The sequence below is a fragment of the Mugil cephalus genome, chromosome 6 (genome assembly GCF_022458985.1).
Source record: "Mugil cephalus isolate CIBA_MC_2020 chromosome 6, CIBA_Mcephalus_1.1, whole genome shotgun sequence".
NCBI classification, from domain to species: domain Eukaryota; kingdom Metazoa; phylum Chordata; class Actinopteri; order Mugiliformes; family Mugilidae; genus Mugil; species Mugil cephalus.
The window spans coordinates 4490491-4516257 of NC_061775.1; the positions used below are offsets into that span (position 1 = coordinate 4490491).

The 25767-nt window shown below is 40.8% G+C and overlaps 2 protein-coding genes across 5 annotated transcripts; one reads left to right on the forward strand and one right to left on the reverse strand.

The window, feature by feature from the left end:
* Positions 1 to 394: 394 nt before the first annotated feature.
* On the forward strand, positions 395 to 2974 carry LOC125009527 (40S ribosomal protein S27-like). Its single transcript, XM_047587565.1, has 4 exons — positions 395 to 548; positions 968 to 1076; positions 1165 to 1275; positions 1369 to 2974. Exons 1-4 carry the CDS (start codon positions 543 to 545, stop codon positions 1395 to 1397), a joined length of 255 nt encoding a protein of 84 aa, XP_047443521.1. The 5' UTR covers positions 395 to 542; the 3' UTR covers positions 1398 to 2974.
* tpm4a (tropomyosin 4a) lies at positions 2823 to 24763 on the reverse strand. 4 transcript variants are annotated; one of them, XM_047587561.1, is made up of 9 exons: positions 24314 to 24763; positions 22491 to 22616; positions 7553 to 7686; positions 7271 to 7388; positions 7092 to 7162; positions 6926 to 7001; positions 5964 to 6026; positions 5515 to 5584; positions 2823 to 4115 (listed from the first exon to the last, which is right to left on the reverse strand). In XM_047587561.1, exons 1-9 carry the CDS (start codon positions 24425 to 24427, stop codon positions 4033 to 4035), a joined length of 855 nt encoding a protein of 284 aa, XP_047443517.1. In that variant the 5' UTR covers positions 24428 to 24763; the 3' UTR covers positions 2823 to 4032. The 4 variants fall into 4 exon arrangements, with proteins under 4 accessions (XP_047443517.1, XP_047443519.1, XP_047443516.1 ...); XM_047587560.1 differs by lacking the exon at positions 2823 to 4115 and adding an exon at positions 4695 to 4905 and having other exon boundaries at positions 24314 to 24758; XM_047587563.1 differs by lacking the exons at positions 22491 to 22616; positions 24314 to 24763 and adding an exon at positions 16953 to 17406.
* Positions 24764 to 25767: the final 1004 nt, after the last annotated feature.

Consider the following 25767-nt stretch of genomic DNA (forward strand, 5'->3'; position numbering starts at 1 on the left):
CTGTCTAAGTTGCTCTCCAGACAAACTGAGCCGGTGGTGCTGGTTGTTCCAATGCAATAAACCGAAATTACATAAACGAAGTAATCGTTTGTGGCAATGAGTCAGCACCAGCAGGCTGAAGTTAGTTTCTCTTTCGTATTTAAAGGGAGCACATAGACTAATGTTATAGTAATAACAATAATATGATGTTTATAAAGATTATAGGCACACTTTAAAAGTTGAAAAAATATAATTTAGTCTTTATATTAAAACAAAAACAACATTTTAAAAAACTCAGACAATTCAAATACTAAACTATACTATAATATTTTGCAAATTAATATTTATTTTGTTTATTGTCCTTTTTTCTGAAGTATAACTTTACATGTAGCCTGTTCATCAACGTGGATTTATTAATCTTCATGCGCCTCCCCGCATATAAAGACTCCGCCTTGTCGCTTCTAGACATTCAGACTTGCAACAAACTCCAGGTGGATCTGTCAGTACTCTGTTACTACATCGTAATTTGTTTGGACAAAACACTGTTGGTGTTCTGAGTAAAAATGCCTGTAAGTATAAATTTTCCGTATTTTTATTTATTTTATTTTTTTTTGCTTTCTTTTTAGAAATGTTTGTAGAAACTTGTGAAACAGCTCTGACAGAAATCTGATGATCTGATGATGTATAGCAATAATCTGTTATGAACTAGGAAATTCAATATAGTGATTACATGAAATTGTATAAGACTGAACTTATACTGCACGGGGATACAGTGTGAATTTGCCAAACATGTTCAAATATTGTTGTGTGTGTAATGTTGGGCTGTTAGGAGCGATGCGTAACGGGACTTGTCTGGGCATGTTACACCTGCAACATTTTAGTAATTCATTGACCAGGCTGTAGGGGGCGTCAGACGGCAAAACATATTCTATTACAACTCCTGCTATGTCATTCAGTAGAACAAAACTCAGTTTTTTTTTCTTTACAGCTGGCTAAGGATCTGCTGCACCCCAGGTTTGCAGAGGAGAGGAGAAGACATAAGAAGAAGAGGCTGGTGCAAAGCCCCAACTCCTACTTCATGGATGTTAAATGCATGGGTAAGAGTGCTGGCGCCATGTAGCTCATATTTTCATAGAATTTTAAGCATTTAAAAAATATTTTCACTGATCTTCATATACTCCTTAGGTTGCTATAAAATCACAACCATCTTCAGCCATGCCCAGACAGTGGTGCCCTGCTCAGGATGCTCTATAATCCTCTGCATGCCCCGAGGGGGGAAATGCCAACTAACAGCAGGTAGGGAAAATGTCACAATAAGAAGGTTTAGGTCTATGTTCTGCTCATTGTTTTATCTGCAGATACGGTAATATTTGATTTTTGCCCATCTAGGCTGCGCCTTCAGGAAGAAATATTCATGAGCACTAATATGCCAGAACACCCAGGACAAGCTGAAGGATGGACCGTGGATAAATAGGTCTGAGCCACACTGGCTGTGCCGCAAATCCGTACTAAATAGAGGAATCGCCTCTATTTATCTCGATAATGTAGAGTGATATTTCTCCCTCATGTGGTGATTGAGCAAAAGATGAGATATAAGAGTAAAGATTAGACCAAGATTCATATAGTGTCGCTATATGACAGATTTTTTTTACATCTCTGCATAAAAATTTTCTGATTTTTACAAAGGTCCTAAAAACAGACAAAGAGAACCCAGTTTAACCAATGAAATAGAAATATTATACGTATATCGTATATTTGATCATTCAAGAAATGCAGTAATGACAGTAACTTTTCATTTCCGGTAACCGCTGATGAGTCATTTATGGGGGCTTGGGGGAATTTTAGCGCTTCAGTTCTTAAATGTTGGCGGGTCTCCTCACATGAACTGTTTGCTTCAGGTGCTTCCACAACATTTCTATTTGATTAAGGTCATGGCTTTGACTTGGTCGTTCTAAAATATTAATTTTGTTCTTCTTTAACCACTGACCAATCATTCTTGACATTTAACTGTGTGCTACAGTTTAATCCTAATCTTAATAGAAGGTATCTGAGAATGATAAACTTTGTGAATAGATGTTACCCTTCAGCTCCTTTATTCGGAAGATATAAACTTTCTGTATAGATTTATTAACTTAACTATTTCCCAGGTGTTTTTCAAAACTTTTTCTTTTTTTCATCTGATATTCACTCTTACTCCACTAGACAGTCAAAGAAATTCATTGCCCTTTATGTCAGACTTCCTCAGTTCAACTTTCACTGCATTGTAGAGGACCATCTCTTAAAGCATCCCCTTTGCTGGCAATCTTTAAAGACCAGATGAAAAAGTATTTAATCAATCATCTTTAGTGTGGCATTATAATTTTTTTCTGTTTGGCATTCTTATGTTGATTTTGATGTTTTGCTAGGGAAAGTTCTGTGATAAGCCTTCAGTGACTTCTAACGTCTCCGGCCAATCTCTTTTTCTTTCCTTATTCTGTACATTCTAACATCTGAACAGATGGACTCCAATCTGACCTTAAAATAAACCTGTAATTCTAGAAGTGCAATGTATTTGCAGACCACAGATACAGAATATACAGAATATTGCCTATTTGTCAAAAATAAACAGATACATTAGTATAATATTACTGTTTCATTAGCTTGCTTGGGTTCTCATTGTCTTCTTTCATTTTAATGCATAAATGTAGAAAATTCTGATGAATGCAAATCCTTTTAAGTGACACTGCATATGTAAGCACACTCCTGTATGCTCAGATTGAATTATATACATTTTATGATGAAGCACTTGATGAAAAGACAATTAAACAATTACCACAGCAGTAGTAGAACAAATTCAAATGATGCAGGATTTCTGTAAAACATTTATTAAGTTGACATGGAGGGGGATGGTGACTGAAATATTTCAAAATGGCATCGATCAAATGTGAGGGGGCTTTCCTTGGCCCTGGCGTGAGATGAAACCATCAAAGAAAAAATAAAACATTTTAAGGTTTAATTGTCTGTGTGTTCTTTGGTCTTGAGAGGTCCCCTGGGAAAAAGAAGTGGTGTAAATGGAAAAAAAAAAAATAAAATAGATCAAAGCATTACAACTTCTCACATACCTAACATTATTCTACTATATACAATAAGTATCCATGGTTGATAAAACTTGACTGAGCTTCCAGTGGTTTGGGGCTTAGCTCGCTCATGTAATACAACATGTAAATCTAGTAAATATTGGCTACATTGTGGCGTAATAATGGTGCATGAGGTGTCAGTGGTCAGGTCAAGCTAAGGGAAAGGTAAAGACACTGTAAACGCACAGCTCTCAGCTTCTGCAGGTTCCCAAATATTCAGCTTGTCTCAGGTTAATCAGCACTTGGCAGAAGAGGCGTTGCATTTTAATTAAATGTAAGAAGCCTGAAGTCACCAAGCAGCATGTGCCTTGATTGTACATATGAATAAAACCTTTCCATTAGCTTACCTGTCATTCAACCATTATTCTGTTAAATAAAAACAGATTAAGGAGGATATTGTTGATACAGGCACACATTAGAGGAGTGTGTGCCGGCCTCTTGCTGGGACAACAGTCAGAAAACACTACCTTCCAATCACCACTGGGTGGTGCTCCAGAGCCACACTAGTGTAGCCCTTGATAAACCCCATGCCATCTGTAGCCTGTGTATTATAATAATCAGACAGAGGCAAATTATGTGCACATTACATGTAAAACTGAATGTTGAGTGACCAAATCTAATGTTTCTTTGGGAGAATTGATTGCCAGTTCTTTCTAAATAAGTGGTCAACAATGAATTAATGTAATCACAGCTGGAGATTAAAAAAAAAAAAAAAGAAGAAGAAGCAATGGGTTCGAAATGATTTCCCATGTTTAAAAAAAGAAAAGGAAAAAAAAGTTGTGCCTTAGAAAAAAAAATATCAAGGGACAAGCATTAAGTTAATCCCCCCTTACATGGGGAATAAAGATTTTACAGCTCAAAATGTGGAATGGAGTCGAACGTTTAATGGAATGTTAATGACGATCTCATCCTCTGAAGATTCCTCTTCTCTGTGTGTTTATAAGCTGTTGAGCTCCTGGAGGGTCTGGTCCAGGACATGGTGCATGCCCAGGTTCTCCTCTTTGGCATGTGATAGTTTCTCTGGAGAGAGGAACAAACGTGACATGGTGAACGCTCAAACACAGGCTAATAACACAGCTCCGGTCAGTTTAATCTTTTTATGGCGTTCGCAGCAGCGGCCCTTGACAACAATGCACAGAGCACTGTTTTACTGGACAGATGTTTTGCATAACTGCTTTGGTTAAGTTGTGCCACATGCAAAAAAATCCAACCACAACACAGTGCCTTTCATGCATAAACTGTTGATTGTAAGAAGACCGTTAATAATAGCTGAATGCACTATGAAGTATCTGGATGATTTTTAAGGACTCATTTCTAATTTACGAATATAAAGTGTACAAAGTGTTCACGAGTTCATATTTTATCATCACATATAGGAAAGAAAGGAAAAATGTTAAAGGGTCACTGGGAATTGCAAACTGTATTAATTCAAACCAAAATCAAATCTCATCAGAAATGCTCACCTTGTATAACAGGAGGTCAATGTAGAAACCAGTGTTAAAATACTAAACTCTTGGTTACCTAGTTTCACACTCAATCGAATGTTCTACTATTCCATTTTACACCAGAAATCAAGAACAGAGGCGAAAAGCTACAAAGTAGGAATGAAAAAGAATTTTAATTAATTGTCCTGTTGTTTTTTTGCATAGTAAGATGGGCAGAAGGCACAGATGATCCACAGAGGGAAGTCAGGAAAAAGTGGAAGTGAGAAGCAGCGAGAAAGCGGTCTACAGAGATGTCATGTCATTGAGGGCATGGTCCAGCTCCTCGCTAATGGCCTTGTACTTCAGCTTCTGAGCATACAGTTCATCTGGAGGTCAGAGGTCGACAGGTCGACAGGAAGTACAGGCAGCGACACAAGCAAGCCAAAAGCAGGGCGGGTAGGAGAGACAGATGGAGGCGAAGAGCAGAGGGAGGGAGAGAGGGAAGAGAAGACAAAAAATAAAGAAACAGGTCAGCTTTTTTTAAGACGCAGAAATGATAGGAAGAAAGAGTGGTGTATATTGTAATTAGGCTCTTTAGCTGGGTGAGCGGTGAGCTTTTAAACCTGCTCTGAATGTCTCATAAAACTCAGCTTCCTGGGGTTCAACAGCTAAATAATGCTGACCTAAAAACATGTGAGCACATCCTGTCCTCTGTGCAGCATGGCTGACATGGAACACTTGTCCTTCAGAAACAAGCCTGTTTCAGGTAAGGGGTTTCCATACATTTGGTAGAAAACTCTTTCTTTCACACAGAAATTGATTCCAGTGATGCTGAAATAGGACACTCCCCCTGGGACCTAACTCAGAAAGAAGTGAGTGACTCTGCACATGTGCATTACGATGTACTTCCACATCTCCTGGTTTAAACTGAATCTATCCTCGGCTGTAGGCCGTTCTTCGTTTATAGCTAGTCGTGAGTGTTGCTGGTCTCGTACCTTCCAGGTCATCAATGGACTTTTCCAGTTTGGTCACTGTCCTCTCTGCAAACTCCGCACGGGTTTCAGCCTGGCAACAATTCAGACACAGTGGGTCAGTAAGTTCTAACAAATGAACCCAACATGCAACACCGGAGCAGCTTTCAGAAGCTTCCTGCATTTATAAATTGAGATTTAAGATGCTTTCACAAATATCTGATACCAAAATAGTCAATTTAGTGGAAGAAATCCTTCATCTCGTATGCCATGAAAAATAAGAGCTGCCATTTTTGTCCATTTAAAATGTGAATGGGGGGATAAATATAGGTGGATTAGACAAAGGCCCCGGGCTTGATTCAAGAAGTGTTTCTTTAGTGCCTGACTTATTGTTTATGTAATCGGTCGCATAATTGATCAAAATCATCAGAGAAGAACAGGACGTGTGTTTTTGGCAGTCTGTGTGACCTCACCTCCTTCAGTTTGTCAGTCAGAACTTTGATCTCCTCCTCATACTTGTCTTCTTTTTCTGAGTACTGTTGACACAGACAAAATAGATTAATGCCACTTAATCAGACGTACAAAAACATGCACATGCGTGAGTGTAATTGCCCTCGGAGCTACGGCACCACTCCCTCCGAGGAGGGAGGTACTGATGCTAAAAGGCAAGGTGTTGGCGTGGCCTGGGAACAGGTCGAGCTGCGAGGCCATTCGCGTCAAGTCTGACTGCACGAAGCATAGAAATAACATTAACTGCTAAAGGAAAGTAGTCATGCCATGAATCTGGTATGCTGCAGTGCTGCATGTCTGCGTTGAGGAGGAATGTAGCTACCAGGAGGAATGCACTGCAGATATCTACTGTCTCGCAACTCCAACACACCTTCACAAACACGTTCTGTGGCCATTAACTTTGCATATACTAAAACAGCTCCACAGCTTAATCTGTCACAAGGTTCAAGTATTTATTCACACAGCAGCATTTCAAACTGGTCTAGAACTGCTTGATATGTTCATCATAACAAGCCAAAGGGGAAAGAAATGGTTTGGTTGTTAGCAGGGCCTGATGATAGTGTAAAACAATACTTTGCTGGTGTGGTGTCCCACCCTGAGGACAGCGCGTCCAAATTACTGTCCACTGAGCCATGGGAGACGCCTAAATGATAGGACACCGGCAAGTGGAGATGAGTATGTGCTGGCTGCCAGGCGTGGTGTTCAGGAGGTTGTTGAATATATTTAGGTTGTTTGTGAAAGAGATTGGAAGCAGCATCATAAACTGTACCGTCATTAGGATCAGATACGTTAAAACCTAGTAAAATGTTTTGATGATCATATTTATCATTGCTGAATAAAAATGATTAAGCAACAGTGATTTTACATGGAAAATCAATAAATACTTCATGTATTTCTCTCATCACTTGCCATATGTCACTCTCACCTTCTCAGACTGGGCTTCTAAGGACTTCAGGTTGTTGGTCACATTTTTCAGCTCCTCCTCCAGGTCACTGGCTTTACTGTGAAGAGAAGCCGGCGCATGTTTAGTTTTAGCGCCACATCGAAAGGTGAGAGCACGTGTGTGTTTTTTTTACTTGAAAGGGGTTTACCATTCTGAGAGCTCGGCCCTCTCCTCAGCTCTCTCCAGCTCTCCCTCCAAGATCACCAGTTTACGAGCCACCTGGGAAAAATATTAATATTCTCATCATTATTATTGTTATTATTAAGCGGACATTTTGGAATTCAAACACCGGCATTAAAGAGTTTTCACCCAGTGTTATTCCCTCACCTCCTCATATTTGCGATCGGCCTCCTCTGCAATGTGTTTGGCCTCCTTCAGCTGCATCTCCTGAATCTCCATCTTCTCCTCGTCCTTCATCGCTCGGTTCTCGATCACCTTCATCCCTCTGTTCGGACAGTGTGAAGTGTGGCAGGAAAACAGAGCAGAGCAAACACTTTAATTTCTCATTTAGTTTGAAATTTAAATAAATGAGACAAAGCTTGTGCGCATTCACTCATGCAGGCACATGATGCCTTTTCTCATGATTGTTCAGCGTGAAGAAATCCTGACCTCTCGCTCTCATCTGCAGCCTTCTCTGCCTCCTCCAGCTTCTGCAGCGCTGTGGCCAGTCTCTCCTGGGCTCGGTCCAACTCCTCCTCCACCAGCTGGATCCTACGGTTCAGAGCTGCTACATCACCCTCCGCCTTAGAAGAGAGAAAGAAGGAATTTTAGTTATTCATTCCTCTTTAAATCACCCAAGCCGGTCTTCCTTGCCCCCTCTTCCCTACCATCAAAGAGGAAAAGAAGGTACAGGCAATGGGGCGATAGCAAAGAAAACACAAGTAGAACCAGCAGGGTATTAACCTGTAGCTTTATGTTTTATAATCTGTACACATGAAGCAGAGTCAAACAGTTGTTTAGAATGAAAAGTGTCAAATTTCACATCTTAAATTCTGAATTCATAAAATTGTTTGTGACACTGTGTTGAAATTGAGAAAAGAAAACTAAGAATGTAGATACATCTAGGACTGTCCTGTAGTGACGGTCCTATGTCCTGGCTACAGAAGGACACAGGGCAGGAGGATAAAATACGCTCTCAGTGTAGGAACTTTTTCATATTTCTAATAACTCCTGAAGGAACTGACTCTTTCCATTTGTGTCCCCGTTGTAGGGACTTCAGGGACACCTGTAGTATTCACAACACCATCTTACTAGTCTATGTTAGCTTCAGTTTAAAGGTAGCAAGTTTCCAGCACAAAAAGAATGATGTTATGATGTTGATCCAGACACACGTGTACATTGGTTGGCCTTTGTTTGGTAAAATATTATAGGCGGTTTAGACTGAAATTGACAAAGTAGCTACTGGGACAGCGTAGACCCTGACGTGCACCTCCAAAGACATGTAACTACATGACGTGGCAATACAGAGCGCAAGAAATGACTGGTCCACTTAGTAGTTGCAGATTTCCGCTGTAGTATTTCTGACTGCCCCTCCATCTCCACAATTTTCGAACTGATTGTTTTGGACCAGTAAAGATGGAACACGTTGGAACACAAATTTGAAAAAATATGGAACAAAATATGACAGAACGGACTGACAGTGAAGCTTACAGGCTAAGCTGACGCTAAGGGAGCTAAGTGATGTTGTTACACCAGCTACCAGGCAGCTATTACATGACCTCATGCTGTTGATGAAACTGCAAACAGAGAAAGCCTCGTTGGTAGTGACCCTCAGAGAGCGTTTGGGCCGCAAGCGCCCAATTGCAACTATTTTGTAAGTCAAGGGCTTGTCACAGGAGCAGTGTGCAGCAACAGTTACAGACCAAGTTCCTCATCTCATCAAAATAACAATGACAAGTTTCCACCTAGCTGTTGAATCACTTTAAACGCAACCACTTCTCTTTTAAAATATTTTTAAAACATGTTTAAGTATTTTAGACATAATTCCCAGCAAACTTACAAGGCTTCTGGTATAAAATCTCATTTTACTTGTAAATGTGTCTATGTCAAAGAAAGCTATGAAAACAAACACAAAAAATGATAACTTTAATATTTTCAATGTTTCACAGTGACACACTGTGTGTATGCAGCCAGGATGGGAGAGAGGAAATTACATGGACATGTAGACAATAGATATGCAGGAGTCTTATTCTGAAAATACATCTGATAAAGATATTTAAATAAAACCGCCCGACTATAACCATGCTGCTATGACTACAGGAAAATATTTGACCTTATCATTCTGTGAATGCCTGTGAGCTTAAACACACTAAATACTTTCTACACCATATGCATGTTAGTAGCATATTGTAATCTGTTCTCTGCTCAAGTTTCACAAATCAATAGCTGATGAATAATAAGTGAAATGGAGGCAGCTATAGCTCCTTGGAGTATCTGCTACAGGAGTGGGGCCTACCTGTAATAAATAGCCTCTGATGAAACTTGAGCACTAACTGTGGCATCTGGCTGGAAAGTGTAATCCTTGGTAATATCTGAAGATTGCAGGACTTTGGATCTGAATGAAACGTTTACAAAAACTCAATTTCCGCTGATGTTGAACGCAAAACTGGGCCAAGTGGGGAGGACAAATGAGCTTCTTCTCATCTTCCCTTGTTAAACAAGGGCAACAAGGGGAAAAAGAAAGCAAACAGACAACAATACAGGAATCTCCTCTGCTTGCCAGGGATTTTATCCACCCATCATCTCCTAGGGAGCCACATTCAAACTGAAAACCAGTCAAACTCTGTCTTAAAGAACACAAAGAGTCTGTCCACTGTTAAAAAGTATGTTTGTTGCAAGGCAACTACAACGGCACTGCATAACTGCATTTCTGAACTGCTGAACCATTCACTGGAACTAAGGTTGACTCCCTATTCTAAAAACGAAGCAGCTGGGGATTTCTTAAGCAAACAGACTGTATTCTGTGCACAGTTGTATGGCTGCAGCTAGTAGGTCAGTGACTCATTAGCCAGTCATTCAGGCCAGAATTCACTTTGCCAGCCAGATCAAAAGTCCAAGTGTCACTCAGTCATTCAGTTTACAGGTAGGCGAGTCATTCTGCTATGGATCTGAGATAAGTTGCCAAAGAGACCAAAAAAGGACTGGCAAGGAAGGAAGGAAGATAACGCTACGCAGAGATGCAGAGGCAGCTCAGAACTCTCAGTGGAAAAGAGTTATTAAGTCTGTTTGCGCTGAGAATAAATACACTTTCATTCCAGTCCAGACTTCCATTCTGTCATAGACTCAATATTTCACCAAATGAAAGCATGGTTTCGTGCTTGGTGGTAGCTGGCACTGGCCTCTTTCTATAATTTTTAGGATTTTCTCCATTTTGTCTCCATCTCATCGCAGACTGCTGACTAGTCAGTCAGTCTTTCCACTGCTCTCTTTCTCTCCCTAGCTTAATTTCATCCTCTCCGAGGTCTTTCCTTACTGCACCCAAGCCTGCCAGGGGAGTTCACTGATGTGAGACAGGAAATGTCTGTCTAACTCGCGCTGAAGGGTCATGTGACAACCAGCTCCTGACAAGAGGGAAACCTAACCCAACAGAGAATGAATGAAAAATCATAAATCGCTCGAAACATCTTTAAATCTCATCAGCAACGTCTTTTACACGGCTCTGCATCTGTCGCCACTACATCTGGCCTGTGAGGATAGTTGCACAGAATTACACCGGAGCCTGAAATAACAGACACGGTTACTTCCTGTGTCCTGAATGAAGCAATGTGCTGCGAAGAATACCGTTAGCACACAAACAAACATACCATTCATGTGCTCTAGGTCAGTAAACTGGCACATCAGACGCTGTAACGCACCTCCAGACCCACAAGTGCACGGCAAACGCAAAAACAGACACACTCATTCTGCCAGCCACCAACACATGCATGCAATTACCAGCTAGCAACAAGCTACTTCCCTGTTAAGTAACACACAACACACAACCGAAACTCACAATCTTAGCTAATACCACTACAGTGGCAGTGTGTTTTGTTTATCTGTGTTTACAATCGAGTGCCTGAAACCTGGTTCATTATCGGCCATCAAATTTTCACAATCACAGATGGGGAATCCTTAAGTGAGCGACAGCTTTGAGCCGAGTAGAACAGTTCATGTGCACACGGTGCATGTTCTTGTGCCTTGAATTCGCTGAACCACGACTAAAGGAGAGAGGAGTCTTTCCTGTAAATCCTGAAAGTACTTCTTTAGCTTTAAGCAAAGCTGGCGCAGCTACAAACATATCAGCACAAGTCGGACAAAATGTATTCAGAGCAATTGCTGAGCTGAATGACAAACCACGAATAGAAGGTAACGTCACTTTACAAATGAGGATTTTGAAAGAGGTGACAGGAAGTCAGCTGCCCGACATCCTTTCATTTCCTCCCTTTGATTGTTCGCTCTTTCAGAGCTGGTATTTTCTCTCTGGCCATGCCCCCTTCCTTTAGCAGCCACTTTGCATTCTCTGACTGCCAGGGACGCACGCTGCCTTATATGGTAAAACAAACTATGGGGAATGCTTGTGGTGGAGTATCAGGAAGATTGTGGCACAGCCATGACACAGACACTTATGTTTAAGTAGCTGCTGGGTTATCATCATAGTTTAATGTGTAACACCAGCAGTGAAGTTAACAGCTCCCTTGGTCCAATTAGTGCCTCGCTAACAAGCATTTCATCATAAGATCCACTGTCTAATCTGTACAGTAAAATGTCAAGCTACTCATGAAAGTCATTTAGCTTAGCATAAAAACAGGAAATGGATGGAAAGGAGGCAGCTCTGTCATAAAGTAACTAAACTTGTTTGCCGGTAATGATAAAGCACGCTAATTTTATATCTTGTTTGTTTAATCTATAGAAGAAGTGTAGGAATGACACATTGTGGCTAAACAGAGTTTGGCTAACCAACCAGTTTATTTCCAGAAACGCGTTAAATAGAAGGCTATACCTGCCTATAACTTCCTGTGTTACTGTTGCTAGGTAAAACAAACAATACCCAATGCCGGGGTTCCATTCCCACAGACTGAAGCTGTAAACCTGTAGACGCAGTTACAACTGAAACCCATAATAGTGGTTCTTCAAAAACGTACACTGAACAAGAGCTAGGACAGCAGAGCAAACAGCCACGCATAAAAACTGAAATTAGTTAAAGGCCTTGTAATATTTAAAATGCCTGCTAACATGGCTAATGTTAGCTTTCTCGCCTCCACGTTACCGCTGGACTGTGTCATTACAGGTGTTCAACAGCTTTTTATGGACCTAACGGACTGAATGTCTAACAAGGGCAGACAGGAAGACAGGAGCCCTGTGGTTGGTGATCAGTCTGACGTATTGGTCTTCTTTTCATCTTATTCTCAAAATAGTTCCCAAAATATCAAACTTTTCAATCAATATGTGACACAAACTGCTAGATGTTGGCACACAGGACTCTGTATTTTTCTGTGCGACTGCTTACCAACTAGGTGAACAGTAGCTTTGCTTAAAGCTACCGCTCAGTAAGTGCCTAAAAGAAATATCTGAGTGTACTGCACGCATTAGAGACAGAATCAAGGACAAGTGAAAGAGGAATCTAATTACTGCCTTATTCCAGGGCAGTGGGCTAATGAGCCGCACAATGCTGTTGGGGTTCAGGGTAAGTTATTCCTGACACCGCTGCTTGCTACTCTCAATGTGAATGCTTGTGTGTGAGAGAGAAGGAGGGTAGTGTGCAGTGTGTCCTCGTAAAGATATGGCATGCAAAGAAAGCTGCATGAAGTATAAAGCAGTCTGTCCTGAAGTTAGATATGTAAAAGAAGATCATTAGACACCCAGACACCACACTGAGCGCTCTCTGTGCTAAGTGCAATTTGTTGCCATTTAATTGAATGATTTTAAAAAGGGATATCAATCTTGTTTGAGTCTGTAGCTCAGTATGTCTAATCCTGACCAGAGGCCGATGGCAACCGATTCACAAACTTCCCTTTCAGGAATCTACACAACATAGGCTGAAACATTTTTTTTCCAGGGATGTTGCAACACTGAAACAATTGCCTTTCCTGTGCTTTTTTTTTTATTTTGTCGGAACATCAATATAAAAGATCATTTTGGAAAAACAGTGGAGTCTCTGAAACATATTGTCTCTGAACAAATAGAGGGCAGCTGACTTTAATACCTGCAGGTCAAGTAAACATCCTAGCTATAAAACGGTTTATAAGATTCCAGGCTAAATTTGTACCATTTCCATTCTACATCTGAAAGCTAACAGATGGCATGAACAATGACAAAGCTACACTGATGTGCCTCAGTGAACCTCCCATGCACCCATGAGGGAAATGGCCCAGTGTTCGATTTAAATGGCTAAAAGTCAACTGTAAACATGCTACAAAGTAACTACTATTAACCTTATTTAATGACATTAGAGCAGACTCAGCTTTGCTTGCACTAACTTGACAAACTTGACAACATTTTACTCCTTGCTTGAACAACAATCTACAACCTTGGCCTGCATAATCAGCTAAGCCACAAGCCACTAACATGGGAGTGTTCCTCAGCACGCCAGAGACTGCCAAAAAGCATCAACATGTGGCAGTTATATTTGGAAAGTTGAGCTATTCCCAGGGAGAAAGTCCAATGAAAACACTGAAACCAGGAAGTAATGCTTTACACATATTCTGCTGGAGTCTGTCAGGGGTCCAGAAGAAACCCCTCAAGCCCACTGACCACACAAAGCAGCAAATATGTGACACCTTTACTGGGTTTAGATAAACTGATTTGTTTAGGGAAGTTGGAAGAACTTCCTCCAAATTAATATTCATTATGCAGGATGACGTGTACGTAGAAATACAACGCAAATCCAATGTAAATGTAGTCTTGTAGATGCAAAAAAAAAAAAAAAAAAATACAGTAGACACTAGACACATACTATAAATAGAGAAAGACGGTTAGTGATCAATAGCTGACATATTTTACCATGTGAACCTAACTTCATTAATTAAGTTGCGCAAGCCTAACTAGGATCGTCAATGACCAGTATAGAAACACTGTATCCACCACAAACACTAATCTTCCTGTTGATCTGAGACAGGAAGTGTTGGGAGTAGAAGCACAGGAAGTGCTGGACCAGAGTCGACAGCCAGCATCCTGGGAGGGGTAGTCAGGGAGGGAGCTATCTTAGTAGAGGTTTGAGTTCCACTTCCCTTTTTAATTTGGTTTAAGAAATGGACTATGAAGGTTCTCAGTCATTCACGTCATGGTATATCCAAAATGCGTTCAAGAAAGCAAATGGACTTGTTATTGTACCAGTTTCTGGTCAAGCAAGTTTCTGTTGGATTACACCCACACAGTCCCCTATTTAAAACTCAAAGATCCCATCAGTCCTTTAGAAGTGAAGAAGCTACTCGGATAAACGTCTTGCCAAAACTCTACAAGTCCAGTTGCTTTTTAAAACACTTTTTGGATAAGACACGGACCTGTATGTCCCTGCATGCTGTGTGGTTAGACTCCAACTGTCACCAATGGCAACAGTATCTACTGACAACATGGCTGACCACAGCAAATAAAAACGTCAACTTAAAAAAAAAAAAAAAAAAAGGGAAATAGACACTTCTCATTCTATGCTTTTTTTATGTCTTTTACTGTGCTGGCAAATCATATAAATAGACCAAGGCAGTCTTTAGAAGAATTGTGTCTATAACAGGAGCAAGAAGTGGGCTCTCAATTTTGTAATAACATTACAAAAATCAGCTAATTTGTCTTATTTGTGTTGTGAACACAGTGCACAGGCCTCACGAATGAAGTACATATGATCATCCCCGGCATGTGAAAGCTGCAGCTGTGAAAACTGAACAGCTCGTTGAAAATAACGGCTGTAAATAAAACATGTCTACTGAGCGAATGAAGACTTTATAACATCTCTGTGATCCGACAGAGCAGTTGAGCAACGTCTCTAGAAGTGTCAGAACCACACCAGAAATAAAATGGAGCAATTAATTAAACGCCTTAGTGAATGATGTGGCTGAGTGTTTTTTTTTTTCTATTACGTCCACATTTTTAAACAATGATTCATAAAACCCAGTACGGTTCCCGTTTTGATCTCTCCATGAAAGAGTTTTTGTGCCAAGGAATAACTCCACGTTGCCCTAATTATTCACATCTGGGAGCACACCAACCCTCGCCACACAAACCCGCCGCTCTGTTTCACTTTGAATGCACATGGAGGGAGAGGTGTGACAACTGAAACTGCTTGTACATGCTTGTTAGACTGACAGGGATGGGATGGAAGAACTTGTTCTGAAATGTAACACATGGGTCAGAAGATAAAAGATAAAATGTAAATTTCTGATGTGTATGTCAACAAATAACTCTACCTGCGATGCCCCCATGGCTGTTGGTATTAAGGTGCTGGTATTAAAGCTGACCAGGGATGACAGTATAATGTAGAATGGCAGCACTTATATTTAATATGTCTTCATACATAAGTAAAGCTACATTTAAAGTGACGTAGATTAGTAAAACTATAAAATATTCCCTTATATTTTCCAGAACGTGCTATATTTATTATGATACGCTGCCACGATCTGTGTTGTGCATGTTATCCTTAATTTTATTTTCCTATTGTTGACATACATTAAGGACAAAACTCGTCAACAGGCATTAAATAAAACTGCTCATTGATGTCAATGTACACGTCAGAATGATAACCCACAAGCTGAGCTGATACAAATCAAAGGGGAGTCCTGTTAACAAATAGCCAGAAAGAGGTGAATCCTATAGCAGGCCCACTCCTTTCATCGATGCGGCGGCCATATCTTCACAACCGCACCTTCCCCAGCCACTTGCCTTGACTCTTTCTGTCCTGTCATTAACCAGAGCCTATGCAAAGGATATGGCACCGCACGCCATAAAGCAGCACGTGAAACAAGTCAAGACTGTTACCTAACTGTGCTGCTTAGCTTTTTACTTTTTCCTCCAGCCTCTAATTTTTCTGGGTGAAGTCATAAAAGTTGGATGGGGGCCGAGTCAAGAGACAGACAGGTGAGGGTGCTGGGTGAATACACAGAACTAATAATGGATGAGTCAGTCTTGACAGATCTGAGCGTTCAATCTGCGCGTTTCTGGAACTTCTGCTAAGTTCAGCTCAAGTCTTGAAACTGTAGTGTAAGCTGACATGTAAAGTGTCAAAATAAGATTTAGTGTGAATAACACCAAGGTAAGATGTTATCCATCACAGTCTCAGACACACTCGAATGTCTGATTTAAGGCCATAAAAGTGAAGAAAACCATAAAAAGATTAAGTCATGATCATAATTTCGGTTTCTGTTAATTAGCCAATGAAACTTAGAAAGCTTTTTTTTTTTTTTAACAGTTAAGTTGTGTAGACTGCTCCTTTAAACTGATACAGCAGAGGAGGCACACTTCTAACTCCATGGCTGGTATTTTCCTATCATCTGTGGAGGCAGGGAGGCCTGATGAGACTGCTGTGGGCAATATCCACCCTGCTGAAGTGCCGCTGAGCAAGTCATTAGGCGAGTGAAAAGTGCAATTTCCTCTCGAGGTTCAAACGGTTTAACCCCGGCATCTAACTAAGATGGTAAACCCCGATTAATATGTAATTACAGCCATAATCTAATCGGCATTAGCATGATTTGTATCAACAATAAGTTATTTGGTTAACAACGGGGCGAATTAAAAGTTTGCATAATAGCTTCAACGCTGTCTACGTGGTGCACGTTATTCGCCATTAACAGAGGCCTGCAAGTCAGACATGACTGAGCATGCGCAGAGACCTGCAAACTTTTTTTCTTTTTTCATTAGAGACCAACGCCTTGCATTGTGGCACAATCACGCCCGCGAATGAATCAATGGCATGAACCAGTTTAGACATTTTCACAGCCCGACAGCAGGATATGAAGAAGTTGTTAAGTCTGGCACATGAAAGCACAGCGCGGCGGTAGAATAGCGACAGAAAGGTCTGAAACCAAAAATCAGAGGATTGTCTCACTTTCTCTCGGAGCTCCCGTTCACTGTCCAGTTCTCTCTGTAGGACCTGAGCCCGATCCTCTGCGTCGTCGGCCTGCTGCTGCAAACACTGAATCTTCCTCTTCACAGCATCCAGAGAGTTCATACCTGCCATTGTTTTTACTGTTTTGTTACTTAAGACTACACGTAGAAAAAAAGCAGACTATTTCTGGCTTGTGCAAAAAAAATAATAACTACGCTACTGCCGCTAGTATTCAGGATGTTAACGATAAGAAAAAAAAAGAGTTTGGTCGTTGATTTAATAAGACCAGAAAAAAAAATCCGTCCGAGGTCTTAGGAATGTAAAGGAGTCGTTCAAGTGCAGCAGAAAGTTATGTAACTAGGAAGTCCAAATGTTCCTTCTGGTTCGTAGGAATGAAAAGCTCATGTGCGGGATAGATAAGTTGTCCTCAGGAATGTGCGTAGCAGTTTTTGGTCCGGACCCTTAGAGTTTGAGGAGGATTGGAAAAGCTGCGCGGTGAGGAGAGCCGAGAGCGGCAGACTGGGGAGGCGGAGGAGGAGAGAGACGGTCGGAACGATGAGGTCAGAGAGGGCGGGGCCTGTGAGTGTGTGAATATATGTGTGTGTGTTGCATAGGTTGATCCCTGTGACTGATGTGATCACTGCTGGGAGACTTTGAAAGGGAAAAGAAAAGCCAGCCCGAATTACTTTCAGTTATTGTAAAGGCGCAGTGGCCATTGTTTAAATGTCACACACAAACATCCACCTCCACAAACTGGATTTGACAGTTAAATCTCCCAGTGTAATTGAATGTGGCTCCAGCATTTCAGTGAAGAGTTATCAGCAATGACGTTATGAGTATATAAAAGTGTGTTCAAACGAAATCATACAGTTTACTTCCGTTTCATTCTATTACTGTAGCCCGCGCTTATTGAATAAATTCTTAAGGATTAATTCAATCAAGTGGAGTACAACTCTAGTAGACTATAGGACGGATCAAATCCTGAATTATGCTGTCAAAAATGTGTATGAGTTCAGACAAAGATGGATCAGTGCATCACCTTTTAGGAAAATTTTGTCTAGAACAGTTAAGACATTTTTGAGAAGCATACACCACATTGTCCATTCCTCTGATTGTTTTTTTTTTTTTTATCAGTTTGTATCAGTTGAAACCCACCTCACACTGAAATATGAATGATGTGTTGCCAGAAATAAAATTCTGATAAGACAAGAGTAGTATATCCTTGAAGTTCTCATTCAAGCCTGATAATTGATAACAGTAACTCATAAGGAGACAGCCAGTCATGCCAGGTACAAAAGGTCCCCAAAAGGCTGGGACCTGCAAGATGATCCAAGTCAGTGGCTTGCATTGTCTTGTGAATTGTGAGATATTGTTTCCAAACATGTATCTAGTGTCTCTAAAGATTCGCAAAATATGAACAAAGATCCTTCCCTCTTCCTTCTTTTCCTCCACCAATCAGAGATAGGGTGTTAACAAGCTATTGAGGTTTGCAGTACATGATTTTGTCAAGCAGCAGCCTCCTGAAGCCAATGTTCAAATGTTAAAAACTGCAGTTCAATGACTTGCCACTTGAGGCTGACTCTGGAGGTTAGTCAATCATGCCAAACTTTTCTATGATTCACCTGTTGTACGAACATTTGATGTTGTGCAAAATTAGTAACGGACGGCAGCTAGGTGTTACCACAGATCATGAGCTATCTGCCTCAGCTCCACTCGCACACCATCTCCACTTTGCTGATATTTGGACAACCACCACATAAGCCTCAAAACTGCTGCTCAAAGAAGCCAGTGGATGATGTGATGGGAGGTCTTTATATAGAGGCCTTGTAAGCAATAAGGGATACGCATCACTCTGGTGTGGTTCAAATGCTTAGGACTACACTTTTACGCTCCTGCCTTGTTTCTGCTGGGGTCTCAGTAAAGCAGGAAAGGGCCAGCTCTCTGCTGGAAAGTGGTTTGGTCAGCAGTATCTCATATGCGTTTAACAGAGGTCGTCCATATAGAACAGGGCACAAGCCCGTGGGATGCAGTATAGAGTGAATTTGTGGGGTAATTTGAGCTGAAACCTGAAATACAGATGTCAGATATATATTAACTTGTTAAAAGAGGCACAATATTTAACCTTAAATATGGGTATGTATTTCTGTATGAGCCGAACAAACTGTTATACAAGCTGTTAAACTAAGGCCTCATCTACATCTCGATTACCCTCATGGAAAGTGGTATAAGACATACAGTAAATATTTGATCACTGATTCAAAAGAATCATAACCACAAGTGAACTTGCAACAAACTCTGAAGACTAATTTTGCGACTTCTAATCTCAAGGCAAATCTCTGTCAGAGAATCTTTAACTAAATGAAAAAATGTTAAATATTCATCATAAACTTTTCTGTTTTGAGGAGCTGTGTTTGTCTTGAAGGAGTGAGTGAACACCATCTCCCGCCTCCCTGAGTGTAAATCAGATTTATGCTCCATCTTTCATGTTTCGCTGCTAGCCCTGCCTGTGTTTGCCCTATTCACATGATCAGCAGGAGAACAAACATGTTGGGTGGATGGTCAAGTAGGCCAGACGATTTCAGCTCAGCTCAGCTCAGCTTAGCTTCAGGTTCGGTCCTGATGTTCACAACGAGAAGAAAATCTCTTAAAATCAGTCTCATGTGTTGATTGAACTGCTCTCTCTGATTTGCCCCTTGCACCGGAAAAGCTGGAAGCATTGATTTCATTAGAGACAGAAGTTTGGGCCTTTCTGTTTGCCTTGGCTGCATTCCTCACATACCAGAGCCCCCCTGACTGTTCTCTGCTTTCTCCGCCCGCCCGGCTTGCCGGCCACCACCAACAGTTTTCCGCTGGAACTGTAACATTTGTGAATGGTGTCATCAATACCTGAGCCAAGGCGTCTTTCATTTTTGCTGCTAATATTTATATCCAGTGCTCCTAAAGACATACTCTTCGTCTGGTTGCTTGAGCTAGTGATCATCAATGATGACCTAAATATCAGCCTTACCAGTCTGGTGCCCCTTTTTTTTATATAATTGTGCCTGTTTGGGCTGTTGACTCTACCGCTCTGCTTTCCCAGTTACCTCCAGGTCTCCAGTCTGTTCTGTGTGAATTCAGATGTGTAATGACTTGACTGCTGTCTCTAATAAGTGACATGTGGAGGGGAATTCATGGAGGTGGAGCGGAGCAGCTTTACTACTCGTGATTTTGGTGTCACTGTGTCGAACTTCACTGTAAATGTAAATACGTTTGTAGCCAACATCTATTTTTGACAAAACTCGGCATTGCTTGAGTTCTCTTTCCACACACTACGGGACACCCAAGAGGGGAAGCTGCACCCAGTCATACTCAAACCACGACTTCAACAAATATGTTTTCCAGGCCCCCACTTGACCCACTTTACATGTTAGGCTTCACAGAACCGTTCCCTGAGTTTATTTAATCACTGTGTGAGGATAATCCAGCATGTCTCAGCCTCTGACTCTGTGTCTATATGGCAGGCACTTCCCTTCTCTTTGTGTGTAGTGCAACACTGCACTTCCCTCGGATATCCTCCACAATACTCAAACAATACCACATCTTGGTGGAAGGTGGGAGAGTTATTTGCATGACAGTTCTCTCTCTCTGTGTCTTATTTGGTTCGTAATCTTGTTGGAACGACTTCCTGGATTCTTGCTTGTTGTTATTAAAATGCCATTTCACTGATAAACCGTATTAATGACTAATATTTCATTTTTATCATTGTCCTAATTGATTACCCTGGAGGCTGACTGGCTCTGGCTTCCTCTAGCTCACTTTCCTTCATTCTCTTTTTCTGTTTCACTCATGCAGTGACACAACTGAGCAAACACACACCACCACTGGCAGATATATAGCCGTGTGGTTTGTGGTGTTGCCAGCAATGTAAAATATGATCTTTCTTTTCCAAGATTGCAGCTGATTAAGCCACGGGAGAACTGTGTGTTCTAATGTTCTGCTACATTTACTGAATTGATTATTTGTGAGGGTTCTTCGGTGGACGAAAATTTATTTGTAGTGACTTAATACAAAGTAAAAGTTAAGTTAAGGGAGAAGTTTGTTTACACGTCCTGGTCTGTGTGAGTTGATCTAAGTTGGATCTCAAGACTACAATTTAAAATTTAAAAAAAATCTGGTGGTGTGGAGTCAAAAATAATTGAGCTTACTGGCCCTTTCCTCTGCTCTGAAGCTACAGTTAACCGGACTGTCTACACTCAAATTACATTGTGGGTAATGTAGGAACCAGGGTTTGTCAAAGAAGATTGATAGTAATAGCTTAACACTTGTATGTCAAGGAGTCTTGTTGTCCAGACCCTCGAAAAACATATAGTGAAGACTCTGAATGGATATTTTAGCAGAACATCACAGAGATGATGACCCTTGAAATGTTTGATTTCAAGGCTTTTTTTGATTTCTTCACACCATAATTTTATCCTATTAGACATTTGTGCAAAATTGTGTCATAATTAGATTATGATTTACTGTGGTTTGCTCAAAAACATGCTTTGTGAAGTCACAGTGACCATCAAAGTCCAAATAAACATTTGTGCCAAATCAGAGTAAATTGCTTCAAGATGATGCCGAGATATAGCCTTCACAATAATAGTGAAAACCCAACCATGGATGGGCAGACGACGACAAAACATTTGACATCTCTCATCTAGCTGATAAAATTTTGATTTCATTTTTTTTAAATAACTGCTTTGTCACATACTCGACATGTGCAGCGGTAAATCAGTGGATTACTTAAGTAAAAGTATGAAAGCATTACGAGCTAGCATTTACTTTTACTTTAGCCTGGACATAGTCTATATAACATTATGTTCTTTTGGGTAGTTTAATCTATATATTAGGGTCTGCATGTGTCATATATGTATTAAAAAACATTATTTACAAAGTACTTTTTATTAAAATGTAAGGGATTAGAGAATGCAGAGTAGTGAGTGAAAGCAGGAAAAAAGCAATATTTCTACCTTGATGTCATTATAACATCTGCATATAAACAGGTTATTTTTTACTGGACTAAATCTCTGAGGAGTGACATATGTACATGTTGGGAATGTCAGGTGAAACCAGTGTGTTGGTTTGGAGGACTTGACCGTGTGTGTGTGTGTGTGTGTGTGTGTGTGTGTGTGTGTGTGTGGGATTACAGTTTAACTATGTGCTCATCTTTCAGGAGTGGTTGCACAGGAATGTAACAGTCTCTGATGTGCTCCAAACCATTCGCAGTGGATCAAAGTAAAGCCACAGCTGGTGTTTGCCTAGAAACAGTCCAGCTGTGGAATAATGGGGCTTACTTTTCAGCAGTGTCATAGTGACGTGTGTGGGGGGTCAGAGTCAGACAAAGTAACTGACAACAAGGACAGAAGTCTCTTGTCAATATTCAAACTCCTGAAATAGATGTAGTGTAAAAATAGAGATGCATTATTATTGTAAGGCTGTTTCATATCACATTTTTAGTCAAATGGAATGACAATGGCCCAACTCTCCTCTGTGTACGTTTATATGTACTGTACTCACGTCTGCAGCTTTTTTCTCAGACAGTTCCAGTTTTTCCTGAGCATCTTTCAGGCCTTCAGAGAATTTGTCCAGTTCATCTTCTGTCTGCTTCATCTTCTTCTGGAGGTCCAGCAACTCCTCCTCCAGCTACAACAGGAAAGGTTAGTTACACTTAGACAGAGTTTATGGGAAATGAAGGGAAATAGCTTGGTCACAGTAGCTCGTTATAAAAATTAAAACATTTTAAAAAATCCTGTTTTTAGTTCTGTTGTGTTATACTTCATCCTTCAATTTAAATGGAGTAAATATTTGTTCCATTCCATTCTGCTCTATTCTGGTTAATTCTGTTCTGTTTTGTGGTGCTGTAATCAAATATCTGTTTCTGCTATAGTCTTGAGCATATGTCAGCACGTTAGGACTGATCTACTTGTTGAAAACTCTCAGATCACTCAAAATAATGCATTAAACCACGGATAAGTTTTAAAATCGATGGATCAAATCCTTATTATTTTGACAGTGTGCACGCACTGCTCCAAAATAAAGGTTCAGTCTTATGTAACATTATTAGAGGCAATGTGTTTAAAGTCTGATAAATCAGCAGCAGCTAATTTGAGAGTCTAATGTGTTTATGATATTTGGGGTCATGTAAATGGTAATGGTTTACAATCAGTCTTTCATGCTGGCTGCTGGTATGCACAGCCTAATCTTCACACACATGCACACACTCACAGGGTTTAGTGTTCCCCCTAATCAGTGTTCCCCTCTGAGCCCATGAAGTACATCTGATAATCCTGCTGAATTCCACTCTTCCATTCTCTTGTGGTGTCTAAAAATACAGCTGTTATCGGTGAGAACGCACAGACGCCTGGAACCAATGCTCCAATGTGTGTGTTTGCGTGTCTACATAGGTCCATTTGCAGGCTTTGTTTGTGCGCGTTGTCTCCTCCGTGTTGGATACACCTGTCAAACAGGCTTCAGGATGGGCGTCCACTCAGACAGTTACTCCATTAACTCTCTTAGACTGAATTAGTCTTCCCCAAAGACTAATTCAGATCCTGGGTGGTCTCATCACCTGAACTGGTCAGTTGAGCCTCTATGTAAACAGCTTTAGTACTCCCCATACGGTTCCCAAATTCTGCTTGTTGTTGATCTCTTACTAAATCTAGTAATATAAAATATACTTTTGAGCTTAAAAGACTATTTTTGTATAGTTTTGTATGGTAGTTTAGCATCAAAAGTCTGTGCTTACACTTTGGGATCTTTGGATTTGTTCTTTCTGTCAAATTATATTATTATTTAACACACAACAAGAGTGTGTTGACTGGACTATTAAGGAGTATTAAATTTGTGGTTTTCATGTTCTGTCACAAACATTTACTATCCAGACTATGAGCCATAGCCCAATAAGAAGTTCAAATGTTTCCTTGCCGTGATACAGCAAAGCTAGTAGACTGCCTGTGTAGTATAAATAAAAATGAAAGTGTTTACAGACGGTTTCCTTGAAGGTATGTCTGGTATGGTATCATTTGTTTATCATTGCTCAAGTTCTGGGCAAATCTCTGTGAGTTGTGTAACACTGAGTGTGGATATGTCTTTTTAGAACCTTTTACAGAGTAAATCTGTATTTTAAACGAGATACTTCCAATAAACGCTACTAATCAGTCAGTAATTTTCCCAAGAGTTACTAGTTAATTTGTTGTGCAACATCTTAAACTATACATTTTAAGCTAAATACCTGTCACATTTGGGGTTTTCAGAACTAATAAACAGCCCCTCCTCTATATTAGATCTCCTGAATGACAGCTCTTCTGACCCATCCATGACGTTACGCTTTTCTTTCCCACCTGCTTGCATTTGTCCTCTGCTGCCTTCTTGTCCGTCTCTGCCTGCTCTGCTCGGTCGATGGCGTTCTCCTTGTCCAGTTTCAGCATCTGCATTTTCTTCTTGATGGCCTCCATGGTGGATGCTCGGTCTTTTTTCTTTCTTTGAGATGTTAGATGTTTAAAAGTCTTGTCTGTTTGTTGCGTTGAGATGCAGGAGGTTCAGTCGTACATGCAGTTGCACAAAGAGACGGGGTCCAACAAAGCTGCAGAGAAACAGAGGCAGACAGAGAGAAAGAAAGGGAGCGACAGAGGGAAGCAGACAGAGAGAGCTGTGATCAGAGATGGAGAGCTGAGCCCTATATGGGTAGTTATTTAAACTGCACCAGAACCTGCCTCCAGTCTCTGATCATGCCCTCCTCCTCCTATGTTCTCCTCACCCTCCCTCCTTCTATCCATCCTTTCTCTCCCTCCTGTCCACACAACCTCTCATCCCTCCACTTACCACTCTGCGTCCACTCCACCCTGACTCCCTGACTATCGCTCTCTCAGGCACATACTCCACCCTATCAAACCACCAGTGCAGGCTCTTTCTAAGGAATGATCTGGCTGCTCCACTCACAACCCGTGGCTGATCTCCTTATTTGGGTTGCTGTGTTTTCACAAAGCCACATAGATCAGACAGCAGAGCGATACGAGCAGGACCTGTTTCTACTTTTAACCTTGTGGCGATGGGTAAAAGTCCTGCTGGCACTCAGCTTGTCACACTAGAGGCCTTTAAGAGTGCATATATTAGACAATGATAGAGAGAGGGAGGTGCAAAGTAGAGGGAGAAGGAGTTTTACTGCTAAAGAAAGGTAGGGAGAGAAAGAATGTAGAGAGACTTTAGAGCTGGAGGAGTTGCCTTGTCCAAGTCTGTTGTTATATGAGGCAAGACTTGAAGTAACCAAACAGAGGCAATGATGTGCTCTGAAAGAAAAACACAAAATAAGATAGAAAATAGATGCATGCAGAGATAAATAGGGATTATGTAAAATCAATAATGTTATTTCGGGGATTAGTAATGCACATTTTGCAAGCGTGTGCCTCCGTCATGGTATCAAAGCTGCTTTGGTTTTATAACTAAACGATGTCATTCTGTCACTGAGGGAAGGGAACATTTATCAGAGACTGTGGGAAGATACGCTGTTAGACACCATGTGGAATTTGAGCTGTGAGTTCTGTGCACCTGATATTTGAGTTTGATGAGTGAAGGATGAAACCAGACTGAGAATTAGCTTTTAAGTGAACAATGGAGAGCAGTGTCCACAGCCACTCACAGAGAGAGAAATATGTAGAGAGATGGAAGGCGCCGAAGGGAAGGGACTTGTGAATATGAATTTAGGCATAAACACAAGCGCATATATATTCCTTAGGGTTGGGTGACAATGGTTAATAGTAATTTTAAAGAAGTTACTAAAATGATTGTATTGGGTTCT